Source organism: Adiantum capillus-veneris, chromosome 25 (genome assembly GCF_014529385.1).
Source record: "Adiantum capillus-veneris isolate H3 chromosome 25, ASM1452938v2, whole genome shotgun sequence".
NCBI classification, from domain to species: domain Eukaryota; kingdom Viridiplantae; phylum Streptophyta; class Polypodiopsida; order Polypodiales; family Pteridaceae; genus Adiantum; species Adiantum capillus-veneris.
In genome coordinates this window covers 55,549,340-55,565,202 of record NC_140955.1, presented here as the reverse complement: position 1 = coordinate 55,565,202, position 15,863 = coordinate 55,549,340, and the positions used below count along the sequence as shown (strand labels likewise).

Below are 15,863 nucleotides of genomic sequence, written 5' to 3'. Positions count from 1 at the left end.
TTACAGTTCGAGGTAGTGCAAAGGATGTGTTAGTGTAGACATGTAGTAGTGTTAGTGTGTATACACGCTTCACCAGGGGCACTTTTCTCCCACTGGGTTTTTTCCCCTGGACATCTGGTGTGAAAGGACACCTTATCTCTTAGGGTCTCATATAAGCTTTGTAGCTCTGAGTTTGTAAATACTCTATTATTCTAATACAGAGAGATAGACTACAGAGATCTCGTACACAAGGTCTGTGTCTTCTCCTTCTCCATCTTCTTCCTACTCTGAGTTGCTATCTTCCTTCGGTTTCCTGTTTCATCATCTTCAACAATTGGTATCAGAGCAAGGTGATTTCCAGAGCCTCTACTTGCGTTTTCGCGTCCGCGCGCGCAATCGTAGTTTTCAGGCAGTTTTCGGAAAATTTGCTCGTGGGAGCATCCTCGACGTTCCAGGAGTGTTCTCACCAAGTGACCTAATGTTTTACCCCCCTTTTGAAGCCGTTCGAGCCCTCATAATTTTGTTCTGAGCAACGTAGCAGAAGTTACTTTTCGGAGGCGTTTAGAACAAGAGGGTGTGCTTTTTGTTAGATTTTCTTCAGGTAAACAGTTCTTTTGGGAAGCAGCTTGTCTTAGCTTTGTGCTGAGATTTTGTGTAGAGTTTTGTTTGCAATGGAGAGGAGATTTGTGAATCTCTTGGAGGTTCTTTTGCTCTCTTGTGTACATCCACAGTATGGCTCAATCTACAGAGAAAGAGATTTTTGGTGCGTTTCCATCCGAAGACAAATTAGATAGTACCAACTATTCTCTTTGGTCTTTTATGGCCAAAAATGTTTTGGTTGGTAAAGAATTGTGGGATTATATATCTGGAGATGAAGTTCGTCCAGATAGCATTGCACCTGCCACGCCTGGTCGTGGTGCAGCTGTTGGTGCAGGACCCTCACAAGTCACTCCAGAGCAAAAGAAATGGGATACTAAAGATGCACAAGCTATGGCTATGATTGCCTTAACCATAAAGAGGACAATCACACCACATATCAGATCTTGCAGAACTTCTGAGAATGCTTGGGACACTGCAAGCTATGTTTGGAGGAAGAAACGCTGCCAGAATAGAGTTTTTAAAGAAACAACTTGACAAAATACAAATGGACGAAGGTGACGATATCGTCGAGCATCTTACAAAAATCAGGGATCTTAAAGAGCAATTGATTAGCATTGATGAAGTGATTCCAGAGAAGGACTTGGTTTCCAAAACACTCAATTCACTACCACCATCTTATTTGACTTTTCAGACTTCTTTGACTCTGTCTTTGCGAGCTAATCCTGAGCCTCGTCGTTTTGAAGAGTTAGTGGCTTTGCTATTGCAGGAGGATCAATCACGTAAGAGCAAGTCTTTACAGGTGGATGGTATGGATCATGCTCTTGTTGTACAGAACAAAAACAAGGGTAAAGAGAGTGCTCATCACTCCAAGTCTGGTGCAGGACAGTTTTCAGAGAAGTCTAAAGGTGATTCCGACAAGTCCAAGAAGAAAGGTAAATGTCATTACTGCAAGAAACCTGGTCACTACATTAGTGAGTGTAAAAAGCGAATTACTAAAGAAAAGAAGAAAGAGTTGAGTTTGGTTTTTTCAGCTTCTGGTGATTCTTCTACAGCTAAAGAAGAGTCTGCAAACTTTGTGCATAATTCTTATGCTTTCTTAGTATGTTCAGATTTTTATGCTTACAATGTTGACGAGACACAAATGATTTGGTACTTTGATAGTGGTGCATCCAGGCATATTACTTCGAGGAAGGATTTGTTTTGTTCATTGGATGCAGCTTCAGCAGGAAAGAAGGTGACATGTGCAAATAATGCTTCTTATCCAATCAAAGGCGTTGGTAAGATTTTGATTACCATTTCAGATGGTTCAGATTTATGCTTGCCAGATGTCTTATATGTTCCAAGGATCAAGAAGAATTTGTTGTCTGTATCCTCTCTTGCAAAAAATGGTCTTCGGGTCATTTTTTAGGATGACAGATGTGTTGTACGAGATCGAGAGAATGGTTATTCTCTTATAACTACAGGTACGCTCGAAAATGGACTATTTGTGCTAGATCGTTATGAAAAGCAGATTCAGGTATGTATTGCAGAAACAAAGACCCAGGCCATGCAGGATGCTGAGTTGTGGCATGCTAGATTTGGGCATTATGGCAGTTTGATGACTTTACAACGTCATAATATGGTGCATGATTTGTCTTTATTGGGATGCCACCAAGACATGTATGTGAAGGTTGAGTTCTTGGAAAGATGCACAGATTTTCATTTTCGCAGGATGGTTCAGTTAGAGGGACACGAAAGTTGCAGCTTGTACACAGTGATGTATGTGGTCCTATGAGGACGCCATCTATAGGAAACAGACTTTATTTTGTGACCTTCATTGATGACTTTTCCAGGTTTTGTTGGGTGTATCCACTCAAAGCAAAGTCAGATGTGTTTGCAATTTTTCAACATTATGTCGCCATGGTTGAAAATGAAGCAGGTTGCAAAGTACAGACTCTTCGTACCGATCGAGGAGGTGAATACATGTCAGGTGCATTTAAGAATTTTTTGGAAAAGAAAGGCATTAAACACCAATGCACTATGCCATACACACCACAACAGAATGGTGTTACAGAAAGGAAGAACAGGTCTTTAATGGAGACGGCTAGATGTATGCTCAAGGCTAAGAGTTTGCCTCATAAGCTATGGATGGAGGCAGTTGCTTGTGCAACACATGTTTTGAACAAGTGTCCTACTCGTGCCTTGAAGACCATTACTCCATATGAAGCTTGGTATGACAAAAAACCTTCAGTCAGTTATCTTCGTGTTTTTGGTTGTCTTGCTTATGCCCACATCCCTCAGCAGTTACGTGGGAAGCTTGATGATAAGGCAATCAAATGTATATTTGTTGGGTACATTAGTGGAAGTAAAGGTTATAGACTTTACAATCCTGCTACAAACAAGATTTTTGAAAGTCGTGATGTAATTTTTGCAGAAACTACTGCTCAACCTATGGTTGCTTTTGATGTACCTCACATGCAAACACATGATGTATTTGAAGGCTTGCTTCCTTCTTTTGTGGAGAATCAAGAATCACAACAAGTTGATAATCTTGATCAATCTTTTGATCAGCATGTGACACCCCATGATGTAGAGGAAATTGTGCGTGAAGAGCAAGAAGTTCTCAGGGAAGAAAGAACCTTGCCTAAATGGGTTCAAAAAACTTTGCAGGATAGTAAGTTGGATGCACCGTTGCCACGAAAAACACGTGCTGGTACTACTTTTGGCAGAGAGCAAGTAGATTTGGCTTGCTTTAGCACTCTTTGTGATGCAGATGAGCTTGATTCATTTGAACAAGCTTTAGAGTGTGTTCAGTGGAAAGATGCTATGCACCAAGAAATTGATTCTATTCATAAGAATCATACATGGGATCTAGTGGACTTGCCTACAAGTAAAAAGCCTATTGGTACAAAGTGGGTTTTAAAGGTAAAAAGGAAACAAGATGGTACTGTTGACAGGTACAAAGCAAGGCTTGTGGCAAAAGCCTATGCGCAACAGAAAGGCATAGATTACCTGTGCTCCTACTTCTCGTGCGTCCACATTTAGATCACTAGTTGCAATTGCTGCTCATCATGGTTGGAAAGTGCATCAGTTGGATATCAAAACTGCTTTTTGAATGGTGATTTGCAGGAAGAAGTTTATGTAAGTCAACCAAGTGGTTTTGTTGTAAAAGGTCTAGAGCAAAAGGTATGTAGATTGCGTAAAGCTTTGTATGGTCTCAAACAAGCTCCAAGAGCATGGTATGAAAAGATACATACTTATTTGATTGGCCAGGGATTTCAGAATAGTCCAACAGAAAGTACTTTGTATGTCAAAAAGAGAGATAGAGTTCCCATTATGCTAACACTTTATGTAGATAATATGCTTCTTACAGGCAATACTGCAGATGAAATTGAAGCGTTTAAAGATGCTTTGAGAAAAACCTTTGCTATGTCTGATCTTGGTTTGCTACATTATTACTTGGGTATTCAGTTTGTGCAATCAGAGGATGGCATATACATGTTGCAGGCAAAATATTTGCATAAAATTTTGGACAAGTTTGGTATGCAAAATTGTAAACCAATCTCTACACCCGTAGAAACTAGATCAAAGTTGAGCATGCATGATGCTGGAGAACCTTTTGATGTACATACTTATGCAACAGCGGTTGGTTGCTTGATATATTTGGCAGGCAACACTCGTCCAGACATTCAATTTGGGGTTTCACAAGCAAGCAGATTTATGCACAGCCCAGGTATGCATCATTGGCAGGCTGTGAAGCGCATACTTCGTTACCTTTCAGGTACCCCTAATCTTTCCATGTTCTTTCCAAGGGGGGATATGTATGGAAAGCACGGTCCTATGCAGCTTCTTGGTTACAGCGATTCAGATTGGGCGGGTGATTTTGACACACGACATTCCACAAGTGGGAAATTTTTTTTCTTGGGAAATGCATGTATATCTTGGCTAAGCAAGAAGCAACCCACAGTGGCTACATCCACTTGTGAAGCTGAGTACAGGGCAGCTTTCACGACAACAGTTGATTGTGTATGGATATGCAAGTTATTGGCAGATCTTTGTGAGTGTCAACAAGCACCCACTACCATTTTCACTCACTGTCAGAGTGCTATGGCAGTTGCAAGGAATCCAGTATTTCATGCAAGAACAAAGCACATAGAAGTTCACTACCACTATGTCAAGGAAAGGCTACATGCAGGGGAGATCACACTAACTTACTGTCCTACACAGGATAACATTGCAGATCTATTTACGAAGGCGTTATCACGAGAAAAGTTTGAAGCTTTCCGAAAAGCTTTGGGCTTACTCTCATACACATGATGATCTGCTACCTTGTACGGATTCACACGATCACTACAGGGGGGATTTGTAGACATGTAGTAGTGTTAGTGTGTATACGCGCTTCACCAAGGACACTTTTCTCCCACTGGGTTTTCCCCCTGGACATCTAGTGTGAAAGGACACCTTATCTCTTAGGGTCTCATATAAGCTTTGTAGCTCTGAGTTTGTAAATACTCTATTATTCTAATACAGAGAGATAGACTGCAAAGATCTCGTACGCAAGCTCTGTGTCTTCTCCTTCTCCATCTTCTTCCTACTCTGAGTTGCTATCTTCCTTCTGTTTCCTGTTTCATCATCTTCAACAGTCAGGACATCAAAGAGCCAGTACCAGCTACGTGGTTCACTCCTCTTGAGTCAGCAGGGCCCGAATGGATGGGAGCCTTCATGCGACTGGAGGTTCTCATCGCAGTTCGGGATAGCTCAGAGACTGTACCCTCCCTGTTCTTCGAGCTACAGGGTGAGAGTTATTTACATCGAGTTTCAGTAGAGGCCCCTCACGTGGCAGAGTGCTATTTTCAGAGGATCCGAGTTGTGGGCATCTATGAGAGGACTTGTGTCATAGATCCTGACCCAGCACCTCTTGAGACTGGCCACTGGAGGCTGTGGGCCTAGGAGAGTTGTTCCCTGGCACGTGTGCAGTGGGATCCTGGAGAGTCGTTTTAGAGGGACCCCTTCTCCTCAGCCGACCACCCAAGTATTCCTTTCTTTCAGTACACTGTTTGTCTGGAACGTCACATATCGACAGCGCGAAGAGAGGCGCGTCCTGCTGCAGCACCTCGTTGGCAGGAGGGCGGTCTCACAGTTGAGTTCTTGTCAGCTCTTTGGGCGAGTTTATGGGCCTCCAGACAGCCGCAGCGAGTCACTTTGTTCTAGTGGCTGGTTGCACATCGAGCTACCGCAGTTGAGAGCTGGCTTGTACATAGTGGTCTTTCGGCAGCATGCGCAACTTGTGACCATCCTGTGGAGAGTCAATGTCATTGTCTTTGGGACTGTCCTTTGGCGCAACAGGTTTGGCTTCGAGTCCTTCGATTGATGCCAGCTCTTTCCTCAGCACGCAGTGCACCTGGGGAGCAGCTGCTTGGCCCACTCTTACGGGCCCGGCACTTCAGTTTGAGTTGTCCTCCACCTGCAGGATGATAGTGGTGCAAAGGGGTCGATCTACACTCCAACCTGCTACGGAGCTTACTCCATAGGAGTGGAGCAGAGATAGAGAGAGGAGTGTTGGGAGCTTGTCTGCGGCCTGACACTTTGGTTCATCTTGCGGGCCCGTTGCTTCCGCATCTTTGAGGCTCGCCCTGTACCACCAGCACAGATAGTTCAAGATCTTTGGCTAGAAGAAACTTTGCAAATAAAAACCTAAAACAGGAATTAATACTTCAAAGCACACACGGCTCAAAAGCTAGAATGCTCCGAGCATACGCCGACAACCTGTAGGCCCCAAAGACTGGCGCCTCTTTCGGTATTTCTTTATTCCTTTAGAGGGTAAGGTTACAAAACTAGACTCCTAGGGATCTTCACCTATATACATCTAGATCACACCTATTTTGGCAAAACTTCGACACACAATAGCTCTTAACATGTGACAAGAGATGAAAAATGCGTCCCCCTTGCTGATTTCAACTCGCCACCTCCTCACAGCTTTGGTAAATTGGCCAAAAAGTGCCACTTGGGGCTTATGCATGCAATTTCCCCCGCTTAAAAATCTTTCAACTGGTGCATTAGTTGGCTTAGCGACGGAGTAATGAAATGTTCCCCTTGTCGTTCTCAAGCTAATGACGCGAACAAATTTCGTGGTCTAAAATAGTAGTTCCCTAAATTTTAGGAGATGCTTCCATTGCTCTCATTAGTCATCTTTCACCACACTGGGACCACATCTTAAAATGCAATGTGGCCAAGTTCTCGGGTGATTTTCTCTACGTGACCCCACCTTGGCACTATGCCTCATTTGAGTTAGTTTCCTAGTATCCACCAACTTATTTAGTGCCACGAGAGGACCTAGATGACTTTGAACTGAGCATAGACACCCTTTTACTACTCAAATTTAGTGCCGACCAACTTCCCGTCTACGGGTGAAACTACAGTTTCACACTGGCCATACAATGTCCGGTTATTTGGAACTCCAAAAACAAGGTCTCAAAAAAATTAAACGAAAATCATCGTAAAAAAACCAACAACTAAGGTTAACATTTGCCACATCCTCGTGACAGTTTTCTCATACATCAATTAATAGTCAACGAGAGTCGACTATGGAAGTATGATTCCAGCATGATTTCAACCCTTGCATTAAATCATACACAACACTAAATTTTTGGAATATCCTATATAGAAATATTTAATGTCAATTATGACCAAATGCAAAACTCATGAGAGAGATTAACCCCAATCTGTTTCATGGGTGAAGAGTCATCAAGGATAAAAGTGAGCTTCACAGAGTGCATGCATATAAAGTCAAACGAAAGAGTTGAAAATTCTTATCACATAAGTGAGAATTCCAAATGTTTGCAAGCAGCTGAAAAAGAATCATGCAAGTATCAATGCAACTTTGCACCTAGCAGGGCCAAGAGCAGTGATAAATAGGTATTTTGAACTGGCCTTTTCTAGCTCACCAGGGTGGTCATGCACAAGACAGGCAGTGTTCAAGAGAGAGCGATTAGCAAGAACACAGCAGTGTGGCTATGCTTAGGAGTATCATCAGGCACACTTTCGACAGAGAAAAGACTACTAAAAAAAAGCCCAATAAACAAGTTCATTTAAATAAACGACCATTCTCAAAAAAAATTACAAGGAGAACAATAATTGTACCTGCTGACCAAACTCTAAACTGGCAACTGATGTTATGATGGAAGAAATCCAAAACACATCCGAAAATTGATTTCCACTGTTGTCATTATGCTGCACCGCAACAGTACACTCAATTGCATGTAAATGCTTCACAGATGATGCTCAAAAACTGACAACAACATTAAACAACACCTTCAAGAAAATACCTTCAGAAGCTGAAGAATAAACTCTACTGCCTCGGGAGGGCTTTTTCCATCAGCTCCTCTCACACTAGCAACAGCTTGGGGAATTGCCTGAAAATACATTAGAAGGTTTCATCCTTAGACAAGGAAAAGGCATTAACTTTTTAAAACAACTGAAAAACTGACCTCAAGCACAAAGTACTCTGGTAAATCACGGAAGTCATTAGGCCTGCATGAGATAATATTACAGCTAGTTAAATCTAGCAGCCACCACATTCAATACAAATCTTGCAGACTATGGTACCTTGGCAGCCCCATATCCGGATCAAACTTATGACCTTTATAAAACCCCAGCAGATGGGAAAGCCCAATCCAGCCGTTAGCCTGTGAAAAAATCACTGGTGCATTAGTAGGCCTCTAATCAGTCATGAATATCTGTGTAAGCATAGAATTTAACAGCATATGTGTTATCCTCCACCTAATTCAGTAGAGTGTTAAAAGCATACACGAGGCAAGGAAGTTTTGGGCTTATGCCTGTTTTCTTTAGGTTTTGTTTGACGATGACAAGACCCAAAGGACCTTGCAAAGAAGGGCAAGTAATAATACCCTCTCTTCCCCAACTCCATCTACATCAATTATCTCCTCATCACCCTTTTTGGTTCCAATAATTAGAATTTTGTTAGCAACTGAAACATTTGAGAAGGGCCCACAAGGGTAGCTATCATTCGTTGACGTGTCCTGCTCAGACCCAGGTGCCCTTTATAGCTAGAAGATCCATCCTGATACTTTCATAATATCAGAGCCAGCGTGGCTATTTATGGTCTTTAATTTTGCCTAGTTCTTAAGGTCACAAAGGTCTTCGCAAGAATTTACATGATTGCATACAATTTTAATCCAGAAAGAGTGTGCACAATCCTAGCGTTAAAATACGACCTGATATTGAGTGTTCAGGGTGACGGATATGTGCACACACCTAGACGTCTGTATTCACCTTTAAAACAAAGTGCAAGTTGTAAACTTGGGATAGCCACTCATGAACCTGTATCAACTCCTGGGCATCGGGTCATACAACTTTTGCACCTTCCTTACTAATGTCATCAGTGACAAACATCGTGTATAAACATATATGGGATTAATTATCGGTTTAGGGCGATGGTATCTAGAACACCAACAATTAGGACCATCTGCCCTTTACAGCTCAGTCAAAAAGGAGATATGGCATGGTGCTGATGACAACCAAATTGGGATCTAAAGGCTCATCAATCTGATCTTTTAATGGTGCATGATAGTTCACAAGATGGTGGAGTTGACGCACCTCTTCAGACTACATTAGCGCATTAAACATAATCATATTAGCTCTATCTACACATATAAGGTCTATCTAAGCAGAGTTTCAAATGCCTGGAGGATGAGATGGTGGGTAAAATTGGTTACGCACAAGAGTGGTCTCTAACAAACAGGGCTGTATCATATTTACACTTTGTATGGTCTAGGCAGAAGGTTCCCATGTGGTTATGTACAACCAAAACGACTTACAAATAATGCAGCCTAGAACAAAACTCATACCACCAAAAATTAACGACGAATAACTCCCTCATAAGCATTTGCGAGCAGCCAGTAAAAGAAAAGCAACCTCTTTAGCGGTCCTTGCTAGTGCAAATGCTGCTTCTATCCTGACTCTGAAAAAAATCTGCATTTGAAACTTCTCATTTAAGCATGCTGCTCAGAAACGTTAAAACAGAACCACGATAATATGATGTATGACCTTTGTATCATTTAAACAGCTATTCAATGCATTCAGCACACCGAATGTAATTTGTGAAAGCGAACTCAAAGCGGAAATAGCTTGCAGCTGTGCAACCACATCTTTGTCTTTCTCCAATTGGTTTATCTGTCATCATAAAATAACACAGGCTCAACCACATTGTGTCTACAATATAAGAAGAACTTCGTTGAATGTTAATTAAAAAGCACGAAATGAATCTTACCCACATTTGCTCTGGCTGCTGAAGCTGAATATCAGACAGGTACTCCATTTGCGGATCAGCACGAAGCCAGAGTAAAGGTGATTCAATGCTGCAAGAAGATCAACTTCAGCCCAAATAGCTTGAAATGCATTGCTACAATTGACGATATTGATGGGAGTACCCTTGTCGAGAATCCACAGTAGCCAATTGCTCTGCCTCCTCTGCCCCATCAGCCTTGCTTCCTTTTTTTGGACGTTGAATTCTTCTACCGGCAAGTTTTGAGTGACAGTGTATTTCGAGAAGCTGGTAAGTATCCCCTGACATTGGCAAACTGGGATGATCATACATCCCATCAATCTCATGAACGCGAATGCTCATCATGCCAGGCCAGCCAGCATCAGTCCCCCTTGCTCTATCAGGAACCTCATCACCTCCTTTAAGTTCCATCACCTTCTCAGATGATGCTGTACAGCTTCTGAAAACAGCTAGCTCGATCATATTTCTCCTTTTGTTGTACTCAAACCCCATCCTACCAACAAAAACAACTGTCAAAAGAGCAGTAGAATCAATGGAAGCTACAAAAGCACACACTTCAAATAGAACTCAGCCTCCAAGAAAGGATAATAACAAACAGCCAGAAATTGTGATGAGAAGCGCCTTTGCTTGATGGAATTTAAACAAAATTGGGTTGACATACATAGGCATTACTTCCTAAGGCCTAAGTCCTGTCTTTATATAATAATAACTAACTGATAAGCCCTCTTCCCACTTCCTTCCTCAAGCTAAGTGACTGAATTTTAAGGGTAGCCTTTTACTTGTTTGATAGGGATTTGTGGCCTTTCTATACACTGTAATGCCTGTCCATAAGTGAGCACATCCAAAAATCTTCCAAGGTCCTCTCCACTCAACAGTCTAAATGGTAGGTATACATCCACACACAACAAACACAAGCTTGAAGTTAAGAGAAGAACCTCAAGACTGGACAGCCTTGGAATTCCACCCAACGAGGAAAGAACTCCTTTAAAAATGGGCGCTCAAGGTTTCCTAGCCTGTTTGCAAAATGCCGAAACTGGTGCCAAACATCCAACAACATGAAACAGGAAAAAGATAAACAAAATGTTACAACTTGATCACGTTGTATTAAACCTTGTAAGGAACAAACTTTCAACATTCACCATTTCACAAATATAAGAATACATTACTGATTTCAAACTCTGAGCATGGTCACTACAGACCACCTCACTCCTCTCAAGGATTTGTGAAGGTTAACTTCCATCTTTCAGGGGCTCCGAAATTAATAATTTAACTAATATTTCTTAGCACCCTTGGATATTAGCATTCCAGCGTGTGCATGCTACTTAATAAAACACTAATATCACCTATTTCTAGAGATGAATAAGGAGTTTCAGAAATGTGAGGTATGGAACGGGTATCACACATGTGAAACATCTTCATAAACGTTCTATAAAGAAAGAAACAATTATAAATATACAAATATATACTCGTGTATGTTCATAATTATGAATGTATGAGAGAGAGAGAGAGAGAGAGAAGCTTATTGACCGTCTGCTAGACGCCGAAGTGGCCCTATGACAAAGAACTTTCGCACAATTATAAATATACTCAAGTATGCTCATGTAAGAGAGAGAGAGAGAGAGAAAAGAAAGAAAGAAAGAAAGAAAGATTTTTAACGTCTATGTCAGGCCGAAATCGGCCTATGAGACAAATCAAATGTACATGGCGTGTATGTCATCCGTCTATCGGAAAGACAAATGAAACAAAACTGATACAAAACTGAACTGAATGTAGGTAATGGAGTATCTGAGGAGGGATGGGGTTCTATCTCTAGGGGTATATGCATGTCTATATGCTCAAGGTAGTACAATCATGAGAATGCATCAAGCTCTCTAGCTCCATCCTGTACCAATGGGGGGATGTAAGATGTGGTACATGGGCGGGGCTGGTGCCAAGGCTACCCGGATGAAAGCTGTCGGGTCGGCCCTCATCTGAGCTACTCGCTCCTCAGTGGCACGGCGCTCCCGGGCTCGGATCTCCTCGATCTGTCGGTGGTGGGAGCTCACGCCCCTGTAGCCTGTGACTCGTGGTCGTCGTCTAGCTCGGTTCACCTCCGCCTGTGGGAGTGTCACTCCTCTCTGAGTATCTGGTGAGGTAGGGGTGGCAATCCTCTGAAAGAAGTCTGTGAGCTGCGACTGTCTCCCCTCTGTCTGTGTAGCTATGCGTGGCTGTAGTAGTGTGTCCCGATGGCTCTGTATCTCTAGTAAGAAACGTCCGAGCTGTCTCTGATCTCGAGAGTCCATGATCTCTCGGAGAGTGGGCTGTCCTCTGAATAAGGCCTCATACCTGCCTCTGATCTCAGTGTATGCTCTGCATCTACATACAAAGTGCTCCTCACTCTCCACCTCCTCTGTGCATGCTCTGCAGACTCGCTCCTCCCTGGGAACACCAGTATGTCTCCCGATCTCAATCTCTAACCTGTGTGAAGCCACTCTCAGCTGACCAATCGCCACCCGTGAGCTATGTGGCATATATGTGTCCATATAGCGTGGTCTCTCTCTCTCCATATAGAGAGAGAGAGAGAGAGATGAAATGAAATGAAATGTTATATTAACGTCTTCAAAAGGCCAAAGTGACCTATGAGACCAGAAAGTTACAATGCGGTGTATCTAATACAAAGTTAGATTAACAACATAAATTAAACTAGGATACCAAAATATAAATATTGCGGGATCCTAAACTAAGCTGATAGGTGTGAAAGGTGAAAGGCATGAAATTTGTGAACTAAGCAGTACAATGTGTAGACAATATGGGAGGGAAGTAAAGATCCATCTTCATTTGCACTCTGGACGACGAAAAAGTATGGCTCGAAACCTTTGTTGTAGCCTCCTTCGAAACTATGGAGCTCCTCTTCTCCATCGGGGTTGTCTAGATCTCCCTAGCTCTAATGCTCGGTCTATGAGAATGCCAGTAGTGTGGGCAGACCTCTCCACTGTTGGCCGCTCCTCTGTCTGTTCTTCTGGATGTACAATATCTAGTGTAAAGGTTGCCAACCATAATAGTGCGGTAGTTATCAAGCTCTGTAGGGTCACCAGCCTTAAAGATGGGCACAATATTAGACAACATGTCACAAAGTGATGACGTGGCGGACAGCAGAAACCCTAATTTCTGGCTGAAACCCTAAATTCCTGCAAACCCTAAAATCAGCCAGAAACCCTAATTTGCAGCAAACCCTAATTTTAGGCTGAAACCCTAATTCAGAAACCCTAAAACTGTCAGGGGTGCCACGTGGCAGGGCCGTACGGATTTCCGGATTTTGCGCCGCAAATCACGCTGACAGCTTTTGGCTTGCTTTTTGGGCTCCACGCCAAGAGAGAGAGAGAGAGAGAGAGAGAGAGAGAGAGAGAGAGAGAGAGAGAGAGAGAGAGAGAACCTGTTTTTTTTTGTTTTTTAAAAAAAAAGATACTCTTTAGGAGAGAGAGAGAGAGAGAGAGAGAGAACTGAGGCTTTTTAATTTTTAAAAGCTTTTGGGGCTCTGCTTTTGGGCATCCCTTGTACCTTTAAATATGTGGAGAGGGCTTCACTTCTCAGAGCATCTCGACGCAGAGTCTGAGAGTGAAACCCTAGCCACACTCTTGTACTTTGATCTGATTAATATAAAAAGAAATACTCAAAGGGGCGCCAGTCTTTGGGGCCAATATCTCTAGGCACGGAACTCCGTCGGGCCAGTGCAAATCTATTGTGATCTGTGAATCGTTTTGAAGTGGTTATTTGGTGTTGTCGCGGTTGATTCTTGACTTGGAGTGTCCAAGTCTGTTACACAACCTCCAAGCCTCAGGTAATCGCTCACACATGGCACGATTGAACAACACTGCGAGAACCTCCATCAAGATATCCCTGGCATGTATAAAGTGCTCCGCTACTAGATCGTCATGATCATATGCCTTCCCGGTCCTCATCATGTCGATGGCCCTTTGTACCATCTCAGATGTAAAGAAAGTGCTCATAGCTGGCAAGGCTTGGTAGGGTCTGGAAGGGGTTCCTGTCCAAGGGCCGTATATAATGAAGTCGCATATTGGCCCCACACATCAAGTGAAGTAATCACTGGGGGTCGCCATGCCTCTCCTGAGTCCCTACTCAAGAACATCTGATATAAGTCTCGCTCCATCTGAGCTAGGTAAGCTCACTTCTTCCATCGCACAAGGCTTCGGAAAGCAATCCGAGACTATCTGTATGTGATGACTCTTAAAAGAAGATCCCTCTGAAGCTGGGCTCTCATCTCTCTGCACTCCTCATCATACCAACTATTATGGGGGCATGGTCCCAGAATGTCGTCTCTCGCCCGACTCAGTGTGTGGGTATGCCACAAATGCAGCCCCATGCAGTGTCTCAGTCAGTAGAGTGGTGCACTCCTACACTGAGAGACTTGTACCATTTGTGCCAGTTGTGGCTTCCAATAGACGGTCCCAGATTTCCTCTATAAACGGAATCAATCTCTGGTGTAAATGTATAGCGGGTGTGTGACCTGCCTCCTAATGTCTGGGTTGTACTATACTGAAATTTTACGGACAGTGTCAAGAGAGCTTGATCTACTGCTATGCTCACGGGCGTGGCTCCCACTGTGAAATCTTGAATGCAAGGGACAAAGCTCGGTTGTGTCATAACATAATCCAACGTACTGGCCCCAAGTCTGTGTGGAAAGCATGTGAAACCGGCTGCTCCAGGAAATCGCTGTAAGCCATTAAGTATGGCTAATCCATGTGTAGTCGTCATTTCCATGAGGTATCTCCCATACTCCGTCTCCTCTCTGTCATCTGAGCATCTATCAAGTCCCAACTCACCCACATCCGGCTCTCTAAGCATCTCATCTCAAGTGTCGTAGAAGACTGTCTGCGAGTTGCCCATTCGGGCATTGAAGTCCCCTAGGAGAATGATATCACCATCCCTAGAAAACTCACATATGTCATCATCTAGTATAGAGAAAGGCGACTGCCCTCTGGATGCAGCATACACTGATGTACTGGGAGGAAAGTAACATATGGCAATATATAGAAATCGACCTCTGTCAGCTCTCAATCTCACCCACATATATCTAGCATGATCATCTCTTCGAACAATATGCAGTAATGGTTGTAGTTCCTCTCTGAATAGCACTGCTACTCCTCCTGAACCTCTACTCCCATGCTCAGATCTCGCATTTGTCCTGTGAGCTGTCTCCCATCTGTATCCCACCACATGTGGCATCACCTGTCCAGGGGCCTGATGAGTCTCTAAGAGAGAGAGAGAGAGAGAGACTTTATGAACGTCTTCTAGAGGCCGAAGTGGCCCTATGAGATAGAACGGTGAACATGTGTGTGTCCTCTGTGTACCCAGAAAAAAGGACAGAAGTGCTGAAAATAGAGGCCAAAGTCGGGCTATGAGACAAACCCTCTACATGTGTGTCCTCTGGGTATTCAGGAAAAAGGACAAAAGTCCAGAGAGAGAGAGAGAGAGAGAGAGAGAGAGAGAGAGAGATACATATTGAACTACAAAAACAGAGGTGAAAGTTCCCAAATCTCAGCACAAAACACTCAAAAAACGACTAAATACATTGCAAGATATTAATCACCAAATCCTCGATCAAGAGATGTCAGCACACCAAAGTATTAGAGCCTAAATTCAGCCAACAAGATTTAACATTAAAAAATAAAAGGTTTTAAATTCCAGGATGGAAAAAAAGGGGTTTCATACGAACAAAACGTTTCAAAACAATTTGCACAACAGCAAAACTAGTATCCATGCAACAGTCAGAATGTCAACAGTAGAACCAAACCATAACTTTTTTTTTAAATGGGTGATGATATTGGAACTTGCCCTCAATAGAACATCATATCCTCTTTCTTTCATCGATAGGGATATAACCATGTAATTATTAACTGAATAGCCAGAAATACGTGATAATAGGCAGTGCTTTCTAGGTTAGCTCACTAAGCAGAAACAATCAATCTTGACAGTTGTCAAAATAAGAATCTCTCTCAAAGAA

At 42.8% G+C, this 15,863-nt stretch overlaps 1 protein-coding gene across 1 annotated transcript in view; it reads right to left on the bottom strand.

The window, feature by feature from the left end:
- TAF2 (TBP-associated factor 2) overlaps positions 1-15,863 on the bottom strand; it is a 132,952-nt gene that overhangs the window by 41,226 nt on the left and 75,863 nt on the right. The window contains exons 12-20 of the mRNA XM_086499548.1: positions 10,798-10,895; positions 10,008-10,355; positions 9,848-9,935; positions 9,625-9,750; positions 9,493-9,549; positions 8,164-8,243; positions 8,046-8,088; positions 7,884-7,970; positions 7,699-7,788 (exon numbers count right to left, since the gene is read on the bottom strand). Of these exons, the coding sequence (XP_086355674.1) occupies positions 7,699-7,788; positions 7,884-7,970; positions 8,046-8,088; positions 8,164-8,243; positions 9,493-9,549; positions 9,625-9,750; positions 9,848-9,935; positions 10,008-10,355; positions 10,798-10,895 (1,017 nt within the window). The remainder of the gene's footprint in view (positions 1-7,698; positions 7,789-7,883; positions 7,971-8,045; positions 8,089-8,163; positions 8,244-9,492; positions 9,550-9,624; positions 9,751-9,847; positions 9,936-10,007; positions 10,356-10,797; positions 10,896-15,863) is intronic.